This window comes from Sus scrofa, chromosome 9 (genome assembly GCF_054392235.1).
Source record: "Sus scrofa isolate SSC_HxYL_T2T_F1_AM1 chromosome 9, Sscrofa_HxYL_maternal_Yorkshire_Landrace_v2.0, whole genome shotgun sequence".
Taxonomy (NCBI): domain Eukaryota; kingdom Metazoa; phylum Chordata; class Mammalia; order Artiodactyla; family Suidae; genus Sus; species Sus scrofa.
Window position 1 is genome coordinate 113,532,569 of NC_139391.1, and position 23,985 is coordinate 113,556,553.

At 41.6% G+C, this 23,985-nt stretch overlaps 1 gene segment (V, D, J or C); it reads right to left on the reverse strand.

The window, feature by feature from the left end:
* Positions 1 to 2,810: 2,810 nt before the first annotated feature.
* On the reverse strand, positions 2,811 to 23,381 carry LOC102158411 (T-cell receptor gamma chain C region 5/10-13-like). The segment is given in 8 exon segments: positions 2,811 to 3,420; positions 5,543 to 5,584; positions 5,872 to 5,919; positions 6,755 to 6,814; positions 10,314 to 10,643; positions 13,643 to 13,692; positions 22,820 to 23,126; positions 23,213 to 23,381. Coding segments are annotated over 8 exon segments (1,053 nt in total).
* Positions 23,382 to 23,985: the final 604 nt, after the last annotated feature.

Genomic DNA, 23,985 nt, shown 5'->3' on the forward strand with positions numbered 1-23,985 from the left:
CAGTTGAGCCCAGAGCCTCTGTATCTCTGTTCTTGTGAGGGATAAAGCATATCACTGTGCCCACATCTGCAGTCTGTCCTTGTCACTGGGCTCAGGGGAAGGAGACTTGTGTCACCCCATCGATACTGAGAAATGAAGCCAAGAAGGAGCCTCCTGAGTCAGTCACACATGATGGAAGAGCACAGGTGGCTGGTGGAAGGTCGGGGTTATCTTAGTGCTACAAGGAGTCGTGTCTGCTGTTTCCCTCAGAACAGGGTCATGAGCGTGGATGAAGGTGCAGCATCTGAATATCCTGGGTGTAAGGTTCCCACTCACGTGGGAACTAATCAGAGGACCTTTGTGTATGAACAGTGGGAGCCCTGACCCCCAGGCTAGGGTATGTGTGGTAGTTCCCACATGTGCATGCAGTGGCGGTGGTGGGCAGGGGGCGAGGTGTGTTCTCCATTAGCTGTGGCCCTTTGAACGTGAGCAAAGTTGGTTGTGGTTTAACTGTTCTCATTTCCTTCTGACACCCCAGCTCCCCCTTCCACAGCGCCAACCAGTGGTGGCCAGTTTGACTTTGGGCATTTTCCACGAATCAACCACATTTGACAGACAGGTAAACGAAAGAAGCCTGAGAAAATGAAACACCATCATCCCCAGCAGCCCAGCAGCGCCCTCCTGCCCTGTTCCCCACCCCACCTCTGCCTCTCCCCTCTCTGCACCTCCCAGGCCAGGGAAGCCCAGGGTGAGTTGGGGAAGGAAGTTGCTAAGAAGTTGGAAACCACAGGAGACCCTGCCTAGCAGGGCCCTGGCAGTGAAATCAGCTGCACAAAACTTTCAGAGATTTGCAAGTTTCTCCGTTTGGCTTCCACACTTGCCAAATTCATAAAGAGTTTTAACACTTGAGGCCCGGCCTTTGCCCTAAAGACGTTTGATCAAATGCATGAGAATCAAGGAGTCCATCTAAATTTGATTTTATCTTTCTCGTATCTGGTTGCTCTCATTTTCTTCCCAAAAGGAAGCTTCTACTTCCCTTTTCTACTTCTTTTAGTATCTGCTCAAATCCCAGCTCTGTGTCTTATTAGCTGTTTCACTATGGCGACCTTCGTATCCCCTTCTCCAGTTTTCCAATTGTAAAGCATAGATAATTGCATATATGCCTCATAGGCTACTTGTAAGAATTAAATAAGTTAACAGGCACTTAGCACTGGCTATTAATTATTACTTCATTAGGATGTTAGTCATTAAGTTTGTAAATTGAAATTGCTCACAAAGTCTAAAATTATTTCACTCGAACATCTTCTTCTAAAGAAGGATTAGGCAGCATGACTGACAAGAAGAAACACAGCTGGTTAGAAAGACCAAATGGCCTAGGCTCTAATGATGAGGGGTATGAGGTTTAGTTTCTGATCCAGTGTTCCTCCATCCATACCACGTGGTAGCCCTGCTGTGGAGGAAGAGTACTGGACCAAAAAGATGTATGCTTGCCTCCCACCCCAGAGAGGCACCTGGTCACACTTAGAGGCTTCCAAAGGGAGATTGTGAGGACCCAGAGTCCATTGAGTCTGGTGGGGGAGCCAGGGTGTCAGGATGGTCAGAGCACCACCTACTGCCCTGCTTTGCCCGAGACGCTCAGTCCGACCCATGACACCTCCCAAAAGAGAGTTGCAAATCTAGGACACACTCACAGATTAAGGCAGGATTTCCACAGTGTTGAAAACCAAGGGAGGAGCCATGGTGATTCCAGAGTGCAGACATGAGAAGAAAAGAGATGCACCCAGGAGGCTTTAAGAAAATTCTCACTGATTCCTTGCACTATGGCCTTAGGAAAGAAGCAATGCATGCTTTGTTTTCTTGTGTTTTGTTTTGTTTTTCCGTTTTCCAAGGAGAATTAAAGTCAAGAAAAAGCCATAATATACTAGGTAAAAAGAAAAAAAAATACAGGGTTCTGTATTCAGAGAGACCTGGCTTTAAGTGACTATTACTTACAGAGTAGTGACCATGAGCAGAATACTTGACCTCTACACTTGACAAAGTGTGGACTCTAATTGCACGTTTATCTAGGGATCATAGAGGATAATGAGCTTGCCTATCTCCTGAAAGGTAGAAACTGAGTCCTTGTTCCATCCAGACCCAACCTGTCTGCAGGGAAATGAGATTAGAGATGATTCTCAATGTTTCCTTGTTTGTGTGGAATCTCCTACTTCCATAGCAGAGCGACCAACACTAGAGGCTAATGTTGTTGAAGGTGTGTGCGGACCAAGCATGATTCATCCATCTAATCCATACCCTTTGGGAGACAGGGCACTGTGACGTCATTGCACAGCTGAGGAAACGATGGTACAGGGTTCACACAGCTGCCTGAGGTCCCACAGATACTAATATTGACCCAGGGCTCAAACCCGGGCCCTTGGGGGTCAGAGTCTGAGAGTCTGTGTGCTTAACCCTCCACCCGATGCCCCTGTGGTGTGGGTGGTGTTCTCATGGGTTAATGTGAGGATCAGAAATCAGTGCTTATGAGACACGAGTACGGGTCTGAGCACACCCGGTGTAAGTCATGCTGGGTGTTACACTGTCACCATAGGAACATCCCAAACCAATGAGTCTGGTTCCAGTGACCTTTGGAAGAGAAGGAACCCTGCACCTTCATTTGGCCGTAGCTCCCCTTGGAGCCAGTGCCCCCAAGAAAGCACCATCCCACCGTCTCGGGAAAGATTAGAAATGTGGTGTGGACCATTATCACGAGCAAGGTGAATCTGATGGCTCGGTTGTCACGCTCTTTCTACCTTGGTTAGATTTCATGAAATTAAGGTACACATAGACAAAAGTAGAGTTTGGATATCTTTTTAATTGATTGTGCCTATTATGAAAATCAGAGAACAGAATTGAAGCAGCAAAGCTGGGAGCTCCAGATGTGTACAGGGAAGGTCAGGGCTGTGGTCTGGCTGGAGCCCTGAGGGAGGAGACGGGGAGCTGTGTGCTGTGCTGTGTGTGCTCACGAGGCAAGAGGACTCAGGCAGCTGGAGGAGCTGCTGACACTGAGGGACAGTGGTGGGAAAGGCTCCCGGGGACCAGCCCTCAGCCCTGCCCCGAGTCATGGCAGAATTCCTTGTTATGCAGTGCAAGGGTCTGTTTGCCCAGTGGTTTGAAAAAACCTACACAATGTTGACCTAATACAAAGATGTACACATTCTCTGAAGGAAGCCAAACCCAGAAAGGAAGTGCTGCTAGATCCTCAGCAGACACTTGTAGAGACAATGATGCTGAAGCGAAGTTGAGCCCTTGGTGGCATCATCTGTCAGGAGGTCTTCCCACTGCTGCAGACTGTTCTCCTAAACAGACAGGAGAGGACGGTGGCGAAGTAGAGGGTACTCTTGAGGAGGAGGAGGAGGTAGGTGTAGTAGGCAGAGGTGTTCTCGAGCTGCAGCTGCAGGGTATCTAAGAGAAGTCATTTTGATGAGTTATCTGTTCTGTTGACAGGCTAGGTCATAGTGATGGGGAGGGGTCACAATTAGTTACTCCTCATGCCCCACATTACCAAGCCCCAAAGCAAACTACTACCACCTCGACCAGCCCAATCAGGACAACTCAGAATCCAGTTCAAAACTCAAGTCTTCAAAACAACTTCAGCTAAATTCAATAGAACCTTATTGAAAATTCAATTCTAAATTCAGTAGAACCTTCTTGAAAAGTAAGGTCGTGTTTTTAACGAGTGAGTCCAGTTGTAAAAAACCACTTGTGATAAGTTGCTTTTAGCATTTTCTTTACCCTTTCCACATGTTTAAGAACTAATAATAGGTAGTATTCACTAACCACTAACCAATGCCACATACGCTTAGAATTTTGCAGGCAAAACCTGAATCTTAATTTTTACAATAGTGAATGAGATTTTTATTCTCAGTCCCGTTTAACAAATAAACTGAGGACAGAGAGGAGGAATTGGCCTGATGTCACACACTTAGAAAGTGTGAGATACCACATTTCAATCCAGCATCCCAGCAATATGACTTTAAAAACACATTCTTAGCTTCCCCGCAGTCCTGCATCCCCGAGTGCAATACATACCCTGGACATCAAGAGTTAAATAAATAAAAAATGTAATTGGTGATTTGGAAGCACTTGAGCCATACACGTACTTCAGTGAGACTCTTGAGAAAGGTACGATTCATGAAATCTCCTGGTGTTGTTCACAGTGGGGTGGGAACTTTTAATCAAGACAGCATTGTACACAATGGAAGAAAATTAATCCAAAATCCCTAGAACTTTAGGAGCTCATGCCTCAGTCACCTCTGTGTCTTGAATGTCTCTCATTGTGGCTGTGATGTTATAAGACAATTGCACTTACTCTCCTTTGAAATTTTATAAGAAACATATGTTTTCAAGAAATAATTACCAACAGTGATGGTGGGGCAGGTGTGGCTCCTGAATGAACAAACCACAAGGTTGAGTCTGTTCTCCCGGAAATGTCCCTTTTCCATGCTTCATCTTCATAGAGTCAGAACTCCGGGATCATTAGCACTTGGTGTGGAACGGGATCAGGAGGTGATGTGCTCATAACCCACTGCCCGTGGTCAGATGGCCACTGAGTTCCAGGCCCCCCGACACTGGGCCTGGAGGAAGGATCAGCAGGACCAGAGCCAGTGCTTCTCAGTTCACTTAGAACGTCCCACACAGGCAGAAAGGGCCACCACCTAGTACTGACTCTGTGGTGGCGAAATGGATACCTTATTCTAGACAATTCATGATATACACATGTGAGCTTTTCTTCAAGAACAGACTTAAGTGTCTTTGTTCCCTGTTCTACCAGTCTTGCTCAGACATAGAAGTAATTTACCCATTTTCATGCAGGGAACAATAAGGGAACTGAGTTTGAAGTCCAGCCTGTGATAGTCAGAAGCTCGTATACTTACAACCCCACCCATGTGTTCCTCTTGTCTCGAGGCCAGAGCATTGGGATTTCTAGCTCTGTATCAATGTCTTGATACAGACAATTGAGGAGAAATTCAAATGGCCCAGGCTGAAACCCCATATCTGGCTGTGTGGCTTGGTACCAGGGACTTAATTTTGGTTCATTGCCCTAATTTTTAAAAAGGGGCAAAATTATATACATCTTCATAGGAGTATTATGAAAATCACACTGATAATATATAAGAAACACAGTACAAGGCTTTTGCATATAATGAAGAGCTTCACATACAGCGAAGCTCTCAGTAAGTGTCAGTTTAGCTCACTAGCTGCTAGCAGTGTCCAAAGCCTTAAGAAAATCCAGAGGCGACTTGGTATCATTTTTGCTCGGTCATTTGAAACCCAAGCCACCAAAATGAAGGCAGCTCGTTGATGAAATAATTCAGAGTCTGTCACTGCAACTCTGATTTACAGTCATCTCATATGTATTTACTGTGTTAAGATTACTGCTAGGAAATGATGGATCGACTTTAAAATATTACCAGTCTATTCTTAAATATGCAGACATTCTGGCTTTTTACCTTAAACCAGGAATATTTATAAGTTAAAGACAGTGCTCTAGCATGACATAAAGACAGGCATATATGAAACTTACTGCTTTCATCTTTCAGACAAGCTTTTGTAGAATTAGTGATTTCTAGAAGAAAGGAGAGCAAGCATTAGTCAATTGTTCATACCAATTTATTCGACAGTGTGATATATATGTGTGTGTGTGTGTGTGTATGTATATATGTACACAACACACATATATGTCAAATCTGCCCACAGAGATAGGAGATACACTCATTAAATGTGTGAGCTCTACCGTTCCAGAAATAATTGCTTTTTTCCTACCACCAAATGGGAAAGTTTTAAAGGTAATTTGATCATGAAGAAGAGCAATGCTAGGAGATGACATGAAGGCAAATATATGCAAAAACTTACCACTTTCATTTCTTACACAGGCCTTTCTAGAATCACTATCAGAGACTTCTAGAAGAAATGAGAGCAAGTATTAATTAATTGCCTGTGGCTATTTTAATTTTATTTATTTATTTATTTATTTATTTATTTATTTATTGCTTTTTAAGGCCACACCCATGGCATTTGGAAGTTCCCAAGCTCGAGGTTAAATCAGAGCTACTGCTGCCAGCCTACACCACAGCCACAGCAACGTGGCCTCTGAGCCACATCTGCGACCTACACACAGCTCATGGCAACGCTGGATCCTTAACCCACAGAGCGAGACCAGAGATCAAACCTGCAACCTGATGGTTTCTAGTTGGGTTTGTTTCCACTGAGCCACAGTGGGAACTCTCCTCATGCCTATTATTGAGATTGTGTATATATGTATATATGTGTGTATAAGTATGAGCCGGTATGCACATAACTGGCTGACAGAGAGGCAGTAGATAGTCATTAAAACTATGAAAATGGTTAGACTCACAATTCTAGATAATTAGTCTTTTCCACTTTATCTTTATTTTATTTTATTTTATTTTTGTCTTTTTAGGACCATGGAGGTTCCCAGGCTAGGGGTCTAATTGGAGCCGTTGCCACCGGCCTATGCCACAGCCACATCAACGCCAGATCCGAGCTGCGTCTGTGACCTACACCGCAGCTCATGGCAATGCTGGATCCTTGACCCGCTGAGTGAGGCCAGGGATTGAACCCCAACCTCATGGTTCCTAGGCAGATTCGTTTCTGCTGTGCCAAGACGGGAACTCCGTCTTTTCCACTTTAAGCCAGAGAAGTTCATAAGTTAATTGATCAGGAGGGAAAAAATGACTAAAGCATAACGTAAAAACAAGCATGTACAAAAACTTACTACTTTCATCCTTCAAGCAATCATTTGGAGAATCAGTAGGCATGACAGCTGAGGAGACAACTACAAGAAATGAGAGCAAGTATTAGTCAGTTTTCATGCCCCTTCTTTGATAGTGTGCATAGATATTCATGAGTGTAACACATATGGATGTAGGCATGTGTGTAACACATATATATCATACATATAATACGATCTGCCAGCAGAGAGACAATCATTAACAATAGGAGCGCCACAACTGCAGGAAACTTCATCCGATTCAATGTAGTTCAGTAGATCTAATCTATGTATTGTTTTCAGCACATGAAAATGATGAAGTTCCTCAAAGGTACATTTTCGTTCTTTTTTCTTAAATCACAACTAGAGGTAAATATTCAAGACCACCTTGTTTTCCTTCTGGGTTCATAGCTCCTGGCACAGTGCCTGTTGAAAAGTAGGTATTTGAGAAATACTTTTCAGAAAGATCAACAGAAAGAGCGGCTGCTCTAGAGTCTTCAGCACACGCGTTGGAGATGAAGAGTTGCTAACAAATCAAATTCATCCAGTCCCAGAACCTACCACAGACTCTCACATTCAAAGGAGTCTGGTTCAGGCAGCTTCCCATCTAAGCAAAGGAAAGCAGCCGTACCCTTCCAAATCACACATCTGCAGCACCCCCACCTCCTGCACATGATTTTCTGCAGTTGTGGTGTTTGTGGGCGTAATGAACACAATATCAATAAGGCTAAGAGCTCCGGAGTGAATGGATCTGGGCCAGGCACTCCCTTAAGTCCTTCACATGCTCTGTCTTCTCTACCCCCCAGTGACCCTGGAGGGGGTTGTATATTGAGGGACTGCATGTTACCAAGGAGGAGTAAGGGGTGGAGGGTAAATAACGTTCATACCAGTGATGGCAGAGCCAGCATCAAACGCTCCGTTGTAGGGATTAAATGAGATAGATCACGTGGAAAGTGCTTTGTCAAATAACCCATAGGAAGAGAGAGAAAAAATAATCTATAAGAGAGAACATAATTCCACCACAGTGGATACTAGAAACATCTTATTTTCCAGATAGCTTAATTATTCTTAGCAATAAATAACCTTTTTATTACAGGAGCTCAGCACTTCAGTGCCATTCCTGGGATAGAAAATTCCAGATATAGAAAAACAGGCCAAATCGCATTTATGGCTCTCTGACTCTTTAAAGCCTGAGGTGAGAGCTGTGTTTATCTGCAGTGTAAAAAAGTAAAAAAGGCAAGCATACAAAGACAAGGTTTTCTTTTTAAGATAAGGAATTGTTGGAGGTAGGAAAAATCAGAGCCATAATGGTTGTTTAATTTTTATCCTTTTTCTTCTGGATGTGTTCTTGTCAGTGTAGATGTGGTTCTGCTATGTCATGTTATGCCCTCGATCAGATCTTTTTTCAGTATAATCTAAAAATTGAGTTTGAGATCTAAAAACTTTGCAGTAAATGCCAAGAATGACATGGTGTTTTGATGTTAAAATATCAAGAACTGATCCTAATGTGTCTTAGAAATCTGTTTGGCTTATAGTAACCATATTCATTAAAAGATAAATAAATCTCTTATTACTATGAATAGATTGAGGTAGAAACAATAAAGTGAAAATTCTGCATTGTCAACGGTTGTGCATCCTAAGATGTCTTTCTTAGTCAGGATTGGTCAAAAACTTGGACCAGATTAGTTTTCTCTTGCTTCAAAAGTCACTTCATGATTTGTGCTTCCATATCACATTCTTAGCTTTTATGGAAAACAGAAAACTTCTGGAGTTCCCGTGATGGCTCAGCGGTAAGGAAACCAACTAGTATGCATGAGAATGCAGGTTCGATCCCTGGCCTCCCTCAGTGGGTTAAGGATCGGGCTTGCCATGAGCTGTGGTGTAGGTCACAGACGGCTCAGATCCCGCATTACTGTGGCAGTGGCATAGGCCAGCAGCCATAGCTCCGATTTGACCCCTGGCCTGGGCACTGCCACATGCCTCGGGTGTCACCAGAAAAAGTAAATAAATAAATAAATAAACAAACACATCCACTAATGTTTTGGAAAGCAAGTGTTTTCACTGACATAATTGCATTAGCTCTTCACCTCAGCCCAAAGACAAAGCCAAGGCAAGCATTCAAATCTTAATTGATCACTGGACATACTAAAGATCGGAGCAGATAAAGACTTATTTCAGAAATTCGCACTGGTACACAGCAAAGTCTCTGCACATTTGTTACACACTTGTCTCCCATACTTAAAAAGTGCATCCTAACACAAGGAGAAGCAAAAATGACTCCTTTTTTTTTTTTTTTTTTTTTTTTTTTTTGTCCTTTCTAGAGCGTATGGAGGTTCCCAGGCTGGGGAGGGGTCTAATCAGAGCTGTAGCCACCAGCCTACACCACAGCCACAGCAATGCAGGATCCGAGCCACATATGAGACCTACACCACAGCTCACTGCAATGCCAGGTCCTTAACCCACTGAGCGAGGCCAGGGATTGAACCCCCAACCTCATGGTTCCTAGTCAGATTCATTAACCACTGAGCCACAACGGGAACTCCGAAAATGACTCCTTTTGATGGGCATCCTGGGGCCTTTGCTCTGTTAATTTAATACTCAGGACACCAAGTACTGAGTCTAGTGAGTTACAGTCACCACTGCCAGGGCCAAGGCACACCGAGCTCCCTGCCCTCCCTGAGTGGATGTGTACAGCCTCTGCACCCAGGGGCTCCTTTGGGACATCATGCCAGAATCGGGTGACCCTGAGTCAACAGGAAAAGAATGTATTCTCTTTAGTGTAGTGCCAGCTCCTGGGACAGGAATTCACCCCAGGGTGTTCATCCCCATGTCTCCTCCAGAACTGGCACGTGCTAAGGCTGCAATAAACGTTTCTTGAGAGGCATTCACCAATGGCAAGGAATACATTCATTATGTAGAATGGGGGTAACCCTTACCCAATCTTACTTGCAAAATTTTATCTTAAGTTGGTATGTAAAGTACAAAGGTCAAAAACCTAAGACCATAATAAAACCACAGTGGTCAAATTACTCTACTTTTTATTGAGCGGTAATCTGACTCTCATCGGAACACAATTTTGTCATTTAATACTCCTTTCTGAGTTATACTTTGAATAGAGCAAGATTGAAGTGAGTGTGGCTTTCCTTATTGAACAGACCCTTCCTGCAAGAAGTATAGTGGTTCTTATTTCCTCATCAACCAAGATCATCTATAATGGCATCTGCTTTTGCACATTGGTTGTGTGCTAATTTGCTAGATGTTTTCATGCATGTCCTTTCATTTCAGCCATATAACAACCCTAAGAAACATCACTGTGACTTTAATATTGTGGAAGATGAAACTGAGGCTGAGAAAGATTAAGTACATTTTATTTTCTTTTTGATGTTTCAAAGAATATCCTATTTTAGTTCTATGGGGAAATAACAGGACATTCATGCTACAATTAAATGAAACATCATTTTACAAAGACTTACTTGTTTATCATTAATGCTTAGCAGAAAAGGTGGGATATTTTCCTTGAAACACAGTGTTCTGGGAGATTACATATATATTTATATTCACATACCTTCATTAATTGAAGGAAAAAGAATCTCCTGAACAGGTTCTACTCTGTTTTTCTCATGTTTGACGAAACATATGTGTTCTTTACCCATGGACTCTTCACTCACAGTCAGCCAGCTGAATTTCATGTATGTGTCATCAGTCTTCACGGTGTTTCCTTGCATGGATTCCAGAACTCTGTTGTCATTCTTTTCTTTCCAATAAACCTGAATAGCATTAGGGAAAAACTTCTCCAGAAGACAAAGGTATGTTCCAACCTTAGAGTGCTCTATCTCAGCAATTGAAGGAAGGAAAACAGTGGGCTTGGGGGTCATGTCTGTAGCAAGATTTCTGTCTGTGGGGGGGAAGTGAAACAATAATGAAAAAGAATTATTCGAGTAACATGAACATTGTGTGGTTTGGAAAAACTTAGCGAGTAGTAAGAGGAAGAAACCCTGCCATTGAGTTAGTGCTCACCATGGATTTCAGCCACAGTAGAATATTAGTGCTTCTCATTGTTCTTATTTTCAAGGGGAAAAGAAGTTCAGTACTTTGTGTCACTTGCCCCGTGTCACAGCTAATAAGTAGCAAAGTTGGATTACGCCTTGGCCTTCGTATTTTCTCCATATGCAGGGATGGGGTATGACTTTTAACTGCCCCATAGCAAGGCTTCTAACATTCATGAGCAAGTTAATTTCTTTTAATCTCTTTTGTTCTCTCATGGTGGAGTCTGTTTGAAAGAGGATGGGTGGGTGGTGGGATCAGGGATGGAGGAGGAGGTCAGGGAAATTTGACGGCTTCTCTGCAAGTGAGAATCTTTGATGGCTTCTAAACTACCTCCCTTTCTGATCCTGTGTTTTGTAACTTATGCTCTCTTTGGCCACATAACACATTCTCTTGTTCTGCAAGTCTGTGGAAGCTCATTCTTCATTTAACTGGTTCTGAAATGAGCCATAATTATTTCTGTCCTCATACAAGTAAATATCAGGAGGAACTTTATCATATTTTTAAACAGCCACTTTTTGTAATGGGAAAAATATCCATGCGAACTTGACAATTTGTGATGTTGAACTTTTAGCTCTAAATGTGGGTCCTACGGCCAGTTCTGAAGTGGTGCAATTCTTATAGATTTCTAATTTTATACAGCATCTCAATTTCCTATCTGAACCACTCCAGACTTTTGAATAGAGGAGTAAATCATTTACAGCATCTTGAATTTAAAAACTAAATAGCAAACTTTCCAAAACTTCTATTAAAAATGTGTAATTTTCTGATATGTTTTACATAAACTTTATCAAGTAAAGTGCTTATCAGACTTTTGTTTCACTTTAGAAAATGTTCACCAAAAGCACATTTTATTCTGGAATTTCACTTAAAGTTTAAGCATGACCAACATGCACTGTACTTTGTCTCTCATTGTCTTCCCCAAATTGGAATCTACCTTATAGGCTGCTGAACTGTTTAGAGCTCCAGTATTTACTTTGTTTTCCCTGCTGAATAAAGTGTATATATTTAAAGAAAGGTCAAATGCATGCTTCCTGAGACGTATAGTCTTGCAGACACAATGTCAAAATATAAAAGAAAACATTACAGTTTATAAAGAATGTCGCGTGAAGGCTGGAATGTTACTTGATTATCCTTTTATAGCTAATCCAATGGTTAAAATTATAAGTGTTAGAACATTTCCAAATTGATTTTCTTTTCTTTTTTTTTTTTTTTGCCTTTTCTAGGGCCACTCCCACGGCATGTGGAGGTTCCCAGGCTAGAGGTCTAATCGGAGCTGTAGCCACTGGCCTACACCACAGCCACAGCAACTCGTGATCCAAGCCGGTCTGCGACCTACACCACAGCTCATGGCAATGCCAGATCCTCAACCCACTGAGCAAGGCCAGGGATTGAACCCACAACCTCATGGGTCCTAGTTGGATTCGTTAACCACTGAGCCACGATGGGAACTCCTCCAACTTGATTTTCTAATGAGACACAAATACCATATTAATATTCTCTTTGAGCTAGTTTGGAATTCGTTTAATCATTGGGTGGGTCATTTCTTAAGAAAAGAAAAATTGGACTTATTTAAAAGGAAAGGAAAAAAATTCTTGAGAATTTTTGCCTCTGTAGCAAAGTTTCTGAGTTCTCTACTAAATCCATATGCAAACAGTGGTGATTTTTTTACTTATGCTGTAAATATAATTAGGTCATAATGTGCTTGACTTTATACATCTCACTTCAGTGTAAATAGTATTTTATGGATTATAATAGTAAGACACTATATTTCTCCAACCATATACTTAATGCTTATATTGAGTTAGAGTTCTATATTTTTTCTTCTCATTTTCTTTTATAAATTAAGTAATGCTATTTCATATTTAAATAAGAAAATCATATTATGACTTTAATCTCTATATTGAATTGCCTTTACATCTCAGTCATTGAATGTATGCATTAAAACTTTCTGGTAAATATGATCATGAAGCCAGAACTTACTGAATATATTTTAGAGCCAATAAATGTTGATATTAGAGGAGATACCAACTAAATTAAAAGATTAGGCTTTAAAGCACATAGAACAACAAATATAAAAACAAACACATTTTAATATCATTTTTCTTGTCAAGTAGACTGAAGTCCTACCAATACTGTGTGAGTGTGAGTGGAACATAAGAGAACTTTCCATTTGAGTGGTTAGAAGTAAAGCTGTATCCTCTGAGGAATTTCCGTTCTGTCAATATTTTTGGCTGCAAACAACTCTCCTCTGGGATACAGTTTTCCCTTTCATTTGAATAGAGTGTAGATTCACCTATCCAGCACTTTTGATGTGTTAGACAACATGCCAAGTAAACTCTTCACACTATTTCAATTTATTCTTATACAACCCATGCTGGATACATACTGTTATCCCATTTCACAGATTAGGAGACTGAGACCCAAAAGTAATCAACCAAGTTCTCAGCAGCAGTAAATTATGGACCCAGAGTTCCAGGTTAGCCTGACTCCAAAGCCTAGATTTTTGAAAACAGCTTTTCACCATCAGAAAAGGACACGTATCGATTGACAAAACTCACCTGTCATAACGCACATCAGCCTTAAGCCCAACACTTTCATGATGATTATAGGAGTTATCCATGAGCCCTCTTACATAAGCCCACATGCACACAAACCCAAATCCTACTATATCTGCACCATGTTGTCTCTGCTTTCCTTTACTCTAGGCATTTGTTTTAAAACCTCTCCTAAACTTCGACATCTAATCCCCATTCCCATTCCCATTTTTCCAAACATTTTTAACTATAATTCAAATTTGTTTCTTGCCTGCCCCCATCTCCTTGAAAAGGCTGCATTCCTCATACCTACCTATGACGAAAAGTTTTGTTCCAGCACCGAAGATTTTGTTGTATGAAGTCCACAGTGATTCAACCCATATCAAAAACTTTAGACTAATTTAGCTTCTCTGAGTTCTTAAAATCCTAATGGAACTATGATGACTTGTGATTCAAGAGACCAGGGTTATGTTTCGGGGTCATTTTGCTCCTACCAAGTTCTGTGGTTGAGCAAATCAAGTAAATTAAAGATTTCAGGGCTTGTTTATTTGAAAACATAATGTTAGAGTAAATTATTTCAACATCCCTATCAGTGCTGAATTGAGACCAATATGAAACAAGATCTGAAAAAGCAATTTTATTAAAAATCCTATGCAAAAGAGATTATAATAATAACTATGATTATTATCATTAGCATTATTATTAGCGATTTGTTTGAGCTGTTTTTGTTGCTCCAATATGATATTTTAATATCATGGGACCAAAGTTTGCCCTTACTAATGGAAATTTAGTATTTGGAGGTTGAAACTAGATCTGTGGCAATCAACTATGAAGACCCTTCCTTTGTTTGCATTCCACTGTGCTCCAATATGCCTGGAATTCTCAAAGCCATCATCACAGGAAATATGCTTTTCACACACACAATTAAAGGCAATTTTATCTAGTTTTACCTGCTGCATTTCCAGGGTTAAGAAAATCAAAGGGAACACTGGCTAAAACCTAATGAAGGCAGTCCACATACAGAATTGCTCCACTTGTGTTGTTCAAAACAAATGGCTTTCCCCTGCCCCCGTCCATAGCACAATCTATTGGCATTCCAAGTTTTTACTGGAAAGTTCACCCTCAGAGTGATTTCTCTCCAGCTCATGGACAGAGGTCAGCTTGCAGCTCCTGGCAGTGGGCCTTCAAGGAAGAATGACTGAAAAAAAAAATGGCAGGATACCTGATCCTCAAATCCTATTACAGTCATGTTGGACCTCGAAAACCTTACCTGCTTGACCCTGTCTGCTGAGGGTCACCATCTGTGAATAATAAATGTCGGTGCCCATGGCATTGATGGCCTGAGAGTGTAAAAGGGTTTGTTTAAAGACCATTTCTTCTGTTTTATAAGATGATATTGAAGACAGTATCCTATCTTCACTTCCTTCCTAAACTTTCTGCACTGAAATCCTTTTCTAATGTTATGGTGTGAAAACATACCATCTTTGAAACTTTGGTGTGCTCATTTTACCAGTTAATAAAAACTATGTACAACACCCCATTTTCATTTTTCTCTTCTTTTATATATTTATTTTTTCCCAAATATAACTTTAATAATTTTTCAACAATAAAGTGCTTATTCTTCTATCTAATTGCTATTATTTACTTTTTAAATTGAGATAGAACTGACACATAACTCTTCTACATTTGAGCATGAAATTTTACCCTGTGCTTCCTGCTAGATCATCACAGGCCTTTTGCCTTCTGTTTTCCTTAGTGACTTTTATTTTTATTTCATGTTCTGCCTGTATGTGTGTTTTCTATCTTAGGTCTTAAATAGATCTTGGAAACAAGCAGTTTAAATAAATGATGAAGAGTCTGCATATTATATATTGTTTCTTATTCTGCCCCAAGGGTGGATATTTTAATACGGTCCAACTCCACTATGACATAGGGAACTGGAAATTATGTTTGACAGTTGCAGTTCTGTGAGATAGAAGCAAAACATTCAGAAATCAAACAGAACTGTGCCTGTTTTTATAATTGTGCTTATTCTTTCAATATTTATATAAATATACAAAAATTGGCTATGCTAACATTACACAGAGATGATGCTCGGCAAAACCACATTAAGTAAAAATGTGATCAAGAGTCAAAGAACCGACACCACCCTGACTGGGCAGCTCCGTCTGTTCTTGTCTCGCTTCAGCTACATTGGAGAGTTTGATTATATCTTTCCTCACCATGTTGCCTAAATCCTCTCAATCTCCTCTCTTAAAAGATTTTCATGTATAAAGTATGTCTTTGCCAAGACTGTAATAGTTAATCATTCCTTAATTACCAAAGAGGAAAAAAAAAAAGGAACAATAGATTTGAGTGTTTAAGACATGTATATTCACCATATTTTACAAGTATTTTGTGATTTATATGTTTTGAGATGGGCCCATCTGGAATGATTCTAAAGTAACTTCTTTCCAGAATCCAGTTGTCATTTCCTAGGCCAGATACATTGTTGCAGAGTATGAATTCTTAGTGATGTTATCTTGAGCTATTCACTGCTGAAAAACTGCTCCTTTTTGATTTAAAAATATCCTTCTTATCTCTAGGGCACTGAAGTAAAATCCTGTGCTGCTCATCAGAGAATTCTGTTCAGTTTGGTATTTCTGCAGTATTTGGTTTGGTATTTTCCACTCCCATCATGAGTGCAAATGCAGCTGTGAGTCACACAATTCAATAATGCAATGAAGTGCAACTGCTATAGTTTTTAACAGCTTTAACATTTGTAGCTAATTTGATATCAATACAGAAAGGAAATTGTGGGCAATGGAGTCATTCTTGAGAGACACCCTAAGATTCATATTTTGAGTACTTAATAAATGCATAAACAATATGACTTACAGAGACTTTTAGGGGGAAGAGGTCATTTCAGAGCCATGATTAGAGTCAGAAACATTGTTTTCACACATGAGTAGTAATACAGGTTATGAATTATTACTAATTAGGAAATCAAATAATCCATTTAAAAGATCAGGCTACAGAAGGGTAAATATTCAGAATATAAGAAGTTAGACTTAATATTTCTAACATTACATAAGGGTCCAGATTATTCACTTTGTTTTATAGAGAAGAGAAAATTAAGAAAAGTGTTTCCCACTTAATAGATTGTTTACAGGGATAGGAACTTGAAACAGTAACTTATACCAACATAATAACATACCATGATAATATTGTAAGAATATTGAAGTATAAATGAAACATAGTCCTCAAAATATTTTAATACTTATCCTGTTTTGTTTTTTATTTTGTTTTGTTTTATTTTATTTTATTTTTGTCTTTTAGGGCCACACCCACGGTATATGGAGGTTTCCAGGCTAGTGGTTGAATCAAAGCTGCAGCCACTGGTCTACACCACAGCCACAGCAACTCAGGACCCAAGCTGCATCTGTGACCTGCATACACACAGGCAATGCTGGATCCTTAACCCACTGAGCAAGGCCAGGGATTGAACCTGCATCCTCATGGATGCTAGTCAAATTTGTTTCCACTGAGCCATGACAGGAACTCTATTAGCCTGAGTTGTGTGTGTGTGTGTGTGTGTGTGTGTGTGTTCTAAGATGAATTTCAATGGCTTACAAGCAGGGAAGTAAATAGTTTTATTTCCATATACAGTGACTAGTAGCTGCAAAATTGCCATTCATATGCTGAGGTCAAGAATGTGGCAGTCAGATAAGGGGGATCCTAAATTGTTTTTTATAAAAATCATCTGTCAGTTTTTCACTGCTAAAGGAAGACTAAAAAAAAGGTTACTTACCAGGGGGAGTTTCTATGAGTTTACTCCCTTCTCCAAATATCTTGATCCAGCCTGAGTTATCACTGCTTAGAGTGCCTACAAAAATTCCATCTTTCTCCTAACTTCATGAGGTGACCAGCAGTTTAAAACCTTCGTTCTGGTTAGTTGATCTCCTGGGTTCTTTTGAAAGTCCTTGAAAGTAGATGCCATGGTGTCTGATATTTTCTAAGTTTTCCTGTGATAAATGGACCCAAATATCGGTTTTCCACAGAAAAATAGTCATTGAAAACACTGAAAGAAAGATGAAAGTCTAAAAGCAGGAAAAGAACTGATTGACACCAACTGTTAACTGCCTGCTTTTCTAAATTTCCAGGAATAGTATTCAAAGAATTAAGACTTTTATTTCCAGGTGTTCTGCTCTTCTGAAACGGCTCAGAGTTGCTTTCAAGGAAAGGCCTTTCTGTTCTCACAAACACCATGGCTGCTTCGTTAGCGATTTGGGGGTGTATTTCTGAAAAGAGGAAGCTCTTCAGTAACTGAAAATACAAATATTCCAACACAAGTATACCTGAGAAATGTGAACAAAGTTCTCCATTTACTGGGCAACACTATTCTTTTTCAAATTGAAGTATAGTTGATTTACAATCTTGTGTTAGTTTTTGGTGTACAACAAAGTGATTCAGTTATACATATATATACACTTTATTTTTCATATTCTTTTTCACTGTGGTTCATTATAGGATATTGACTACAGCTCCCTGTGTTATACAGTAAGACATGGTTGTTTATCTATTTTATACATAGTAGTTTGTATTTGCTAATCCCATACTCTTCATTTACTCCCCCATCCCCTTTTATAACCATAAGTTTGTTTTCTATGTCAGTGAGTCTGTTTCTGTTTCATAAATCAGTGATATCATATGGTATTTGTCTTTCTCACTTACTTTGCTTAGTATGATGATCTCTAGATTCTATCCATGTTGCCTCAAGTGACACTATTTCATTCTTTTTTGGCTGAGTAGTATTACATTGTGTATATATATCACATCTTTATTTACTCCTCTGTCTATGGACATTTAGTTTGCTTCCATGTCTTGGTTATTGTAAATAGTACTGCTATGAACATTGGGGTGTATGAATCTTTTTGAAATATAGTTTTCCCCAGATATATACCCAGGAGTAGGATTGCTGCATCATAGGCAACTCTATTTTTAGTGTTTTAAGGAACTCCCATACAGTTTTTCACAGTGGCTGCACCGATTTACATTCCCACCAACAGTGTACAAGGGTTCCTTTTTCTCCACACCCTCTCCAGCATTTACTGTTTGTAGATTTTTTTTTTGATGATGGCCATTCTGACTGGTGTGAGATGGTACCTCCTTGTGGTTTTGCATTTCTCTGTTGTGGCAGGCAACACAACTCTTTACTAAAGTAATGCAAAGTGAGAAAATAAGTTCTAAACTGACATCATTTTTGTAGACTAAAAAAAAAAATCGTAGAATTCTATTTTCTTTGAAATATAGATTCCTTATTTGAACTAAAATTTGAAAACAAAATCTGGTTCTCTGATATGGCAAAAGAAGAACTGTCTTCTAGGCTATTACATAATCTTAAATCAGTCATCTTGGATTAGGAGAAAAAGAAATTACTAGAAGCAGCTGAGGGGTCCTCTGAGGACAGATGAGCTGTCCATCTGCCAGGACCCAGATAGGGGTCCCTGTGTCCACTCCAGAGCCATTCTGCCATTGTTAAGTCCCCCTACTGCACCAAGCAAGCCTTCCCTATAGAGATAAATCTATGTGATGGATCCTACTGGTACACATGAAAGCTGTTAAAATAAAACTGTAATTCTTAACTTCAATAGTGTTTACACTTACCAAAACAGTGATACTTATTAGCTTGTTTTATCTAAATGACGGCATTTTTGACGGCATTTTGAGGCAGGAAACAAGTCCCCACAGGGGTGAGGATGGAACGTGAGGCTGCTCAGGGAGTAGAGTTGAAACTTACACTTCTTTCTGTACAACCAAGACCACACAGTGTGCTACTGAAGGGAACATGAAGTCATTCAGTACTGCGTATAATTCCAAAGCTGCCCATGATTTTCCCGATGTATTTCCATCTAATACTCAGTGTCCCTGACTGTGAGAATGTAGTGAAAACATCCATGTCTCAGCATCAGTATGAAGAGATGCATAGCACAACCTGGGCATAACACAGGAAGTCAGTGGATCCCATGACCTTTTTCTCCTTCCTCCCTCTCTGTCTCCTGGAAAAAGCAGGCAGATCACAAAGCTACTATTGGGGGCATAGTGTGGACTGGGGGGTACACCCTTTTCATGCGCTTAGTTCCCTGACTTGAATGATATCATTGGCATCTCCTGACAGGAGAACTCCCCATCATGAGGACCTACAGGGTCTCAGCCCTGCCCCCCAGCACACACTCTGTGTGATGGAGCTTCAGGGTCAAGGCTGTGGAGCAGCCACACCCACCCTTGTCTTTCAGAGAGAGCCCCACCCACCTCACAGCAAACTTGGGCAAGGAAGGTGCTGGGTGCAAATGTTCTATTTTTCCTGTGCCAAAGTGATAGGGAAAATTCATGTCTAAATAGTTGGATTCAAAAATTTATAAAGATCTGTTACTGTTCTACTATGTCACTCTGCCTTTAATTAACATGACCCAGGGCATCAACAGAATACACAGCCAGGCCTTTCCCTACTGAATACCTCACTTGAGAGAGACTGGCTAGAATTCTCCCCAAAGCAAATGACAATCAGAGTAAAAAAAAACTTGGGGCCTTTTCTTAAGGAAAACGGTTTAGGATTCTGGCAGTGATTACCCTGAAAATGAGATCACCCAAGAAAGATAAACTCTAGGTCTCTAAATATTTCTCAGTAGGATGTTCATGCAGAAAAGAGCTAGTCTGTCACCCTAGAGGTTGAAACTACAATTAAGTGGCATAATTCCGAGAGAGAGATGTTTTTGGCACTGTTGAATTCTGTTTTAGAGATGAGAAAACTGATACCTAGAAGTGTGGTGATCTTGCTCAAGCTCACAGAGCTAGCTCATCAGGGCAAAGCAGGAGCCAGTGAGGGTGGAGAGAGTAGGGTTCCCAGTAGGGCAGTGTCAAGGTTCACAGCACAGGCACTGGGCTGTCTCTTCTTGGGGACTGTGGACAATGCAATTGTATAAGGACGTGAGTGATGAGCTAATTCCTCCTGTTGGCCACACCCCTCACTGTCCCCAGTTCACAGAATTCTCTCCCCTGTGGAGCCAGGCACTGGGATGGATGCAAGAAGAGGAAAGAGTTTGATTAGGACAATGGAGAAGATGAAGTAAAGGAACAACACAAACCCAGAGCTGAAGTAAGTGTCTGCCCCATCTCTTCTCACACTTACCAGGGGATCTTAGCCTTGAATTAAGCCTCCACTAGAGGGTAGATTGTGGGGCTCTTCCAGAAGCAGAGAAGGTCTGAACGACACATCTCTAAGTTCAAAATCGAAGCTCAGAGATGTAGACAATGAGCTAAGGAATCTGTGACACCGAAATTTTTCAGAATCATAGACTTTTCTCATATTAATCATTTTATTGTTGCTATTAAGCTGTACATAAACCTTGAATTTTCAGTTGAAAAGGATTTCTATTCAGCTCAGACCTCAAAGAGCTTTTATTTCTCCTCCACATATAGCAGGTGAGGGATTTCCTGTTCAGGGCTGGAGAATAAGTGACACAGCTCTTTCTTTTCTCTTCTTTTCTTCTTTTCTTTTCAAGAAGTTGAACAGGTTCCATAAGAAGGTAGTGAACATAGTGATACCTGATTTGTATGATTTTACTTGAATGCAGAAATCAGAGTCATAATTTTCACAGTGCAACCACCTCATTTTACAGAAGAGAGAATTTCGATTCTCTACTCCAAATTCCACGTATAGCGACGTTCAAGGAATGTGGGGCAGAGGGCTCCATGGCTCATCCCCAGAGGGATGAGTCATCCCCATTGTCATCCACTACGATGACCATTGTCTGACAGCATGAGTTTGAGTGCCAGGCGTGCCAATGGATGAGGACACTGAGATATTACTAGTATTGTTTCCTGGGCTTCTAACTTCTGGCTTCTCCCCTGCAAAATGATAACAAGGGGTGAGGCAGCAACTCAGAGACTGAAATCAGGAGTTCACTTCCAGGCTCCGCTTTCAAGCATTTTGTGCCAAATCTCCAGAGAGTCCTTCCCCCTTGAAATCATTTGCACAGCACTTCATGTGTGCACTCCTCAAGGGAGATGGGCAGATTCTTATATTGCCAGTCTCTTCCAGCACTGTCCAACAGGAATAAATGTGAGTCAATTCAGGCCACAACTTTAAAATGTTTTGGCTTTTTGGAGAGGAGGGAGGGAGTGGGATGAACTGGGAGTTTGGGGTTCATAGATGCAAAGGATAACATTTAGAATGGGTAGGCAATGATATCCTGCTGTACAGCACAGGGAACTCTATCCAATCACTTGTGATAGAACATGATGGAAGACAGTATGAGAAGAAAGTATATGTGTGTGTATGGCTGCATCTCTTTGCTATACAGCAGAATTTGACAGAACATTGTAAATCAACTATAATTAAAAAAAAATTAGGAATTCCCACTGTAGATCAGCACAAACAAACCTGACTGGTATCCTTGAGGATACAGGTTTGATGCATGGCCTTGCACAGTGGGTTAAGATTCCAGTGTTGCTGCAAGCTGTGGTATAGGTCATTGATGTAGCTCAAGTCTGGCATTGCTGTGGCATACACTGGCAGCTGCAGCTCCGATCTGACCCCTAGCCTGGGAACTTCCATATGCCATGGGTATGATCCTAAAATGAATAAAGATAATTTAAAAATTAAATGTTTTGTGAGTTCCTGTCATGGCTCAGTGGTTAACGAATCTGACTAGGAACCATGAGGTTGCGGGTTTGATCCTTGGCCTTGCTCAGTGGGTTAAGGATCTGGCATTCCTGTGAGCTGTGGTGTAGGTTGCAGACACGGCTCGGATCCCGCGTTGCTGTGGCTCTGGCTTAGGCCAGTGGCTACAGCTCCGATTCAACCCCTGGCCTGGGAACCTCCATATGCCGCGGGGTCAGCCCTAGATAAAAGGCAAAGAGACCAAAAAAAAGGGCTCAATAGCCACATGTGACTAATGGCTGGTAGATTGAGCAGCTCAGATTCTCCTCCAAATGCTGGAGAAATGCTGAGCAGGATATCCTTTCAAAAGGTCCCTTCGGGAGTTCCCGTTGTGGCTTGGTGGTTAACGAATCCGACTAGGGACCATGAGGTTGCAGGTTCAATCCCTGGCCCTGTCGTGTAGGTCACAGACGCGGCTCGGATCCTGCATTGCTGTGGCTCTGGCGTAGGCCGGAGGCTACATCTCAGATTAGACCCCTAGCCTGGGAACTTCCATATGCCTCAGGAGTGGCCCTAGAAAAGGCAAAAAAAAAAAAAAAAAAAAAAAAAAAAAAGACAAAAGATGAAAGGTCCCTTCGGACAGGACATCTCCCTCCCTGGGTTGGATCCAGCACCCATTCAAATTTATCTGCAGAGGACCCATAGAAAGGGAGTCCCTCAGAGCCAGGATATTGAGGGATGATTGCAAGGTGACCCAAGAGACACAGAGGCGGTGGCAGTTGCCAGGTCTGGGCCAATCAATGGGCGCCTGTGCTTTTTGTGCTGGGTCCCAGACTGCAAGCAGGGCTGTGGGAATCCCAGGCAGCACAGTAATACAGGCCCTCATCACCCTTCTCCAGCTTCATCAAGGACAGGGTACAGCTTTTGTCATCATTGCCCTTCTTAGCGGTGACCTTATTGCCTTGCAGGACGGAATCCCACTGCACATCCCGCTGCGACGTGGCCAGATAGAGGAGCCTCTCAGGGGCCTGGCCCTCCAGCTGGCGATACCAATGGATGTAGCTGACGGACGTAGTGATCCGGCAGGGCATGGTGACAGAGTTCCCCACACGCGACACTATCACGGGCAGCTGTACCAGCCTGATCTCTTGGTGGCCTGCAAAAGAGATGGCAGTAATGAGGGCAGGCTGAGCCCATGGCCTCCCAGTGCACCCCACCTGCTCAGAAGGGGCTGACACTTACCAGGAACCAGGAGGGCCCAGAGGAGGGCCAGGCAGCCCAGCATGGCTCTGGGTCCTGCCCAGGTGGAGGAGCACATGGTGATGGGGGCTCAAATTGCCCAGAAACTCCACACCTGAGCAGGTGATAGAGGCTAGGTCAGGGCCAGAGCTGCTGTTTCTCTAGGGTGCAAGGAGGCAACTGGGGAAAGAAATGAGGGAAGCAGGGAGGGCGGGACCAGGAGGGCGGAGACAGAAGTCTGACCGCAGGGGGAAGAGGGGGGTGGTCAACGTGAAAGTTCTGAGAAATGCTGAAGAATGTCGGTGGAATGATAACAGCAATACAGCCATCCTTGGCTGGGCATCGACTACATTTTAGCAGTGTGCTAATTGATTTTTGTTCATTATTTTATTAAATCCTGAAAATAACCCTGGGGGATAAATATTATCCTTGGTTTAGAACTGGGGAAAGCTGGAGCTGTATTTTTGTTTGTTTGTTTGTTTTTAGGGCCTCACCCACAACACATGGAAGTTTCCAGGCTAGGGGTCAAATCAGAGCCGTAGCCGGCCGGCTCACGCCACAGCAACGCCAGATCCAAGCTGCCTGGGAGCTACACTGCAGTTCACGGTAAAGGCGGTTCCATAATCTCCTGAGCAGAGTCCAAGGATCAAACCCACATTCTCAAGGTACAAGTTGGATTCGTTACATCCTGGAGCTGGTTTTAAAGTCGCTTTTCCAAGGCTGCATGCCTAAGGAATTAGGTTGGAATTTAGAACCAGGACTGGCTAAAGGCTAAT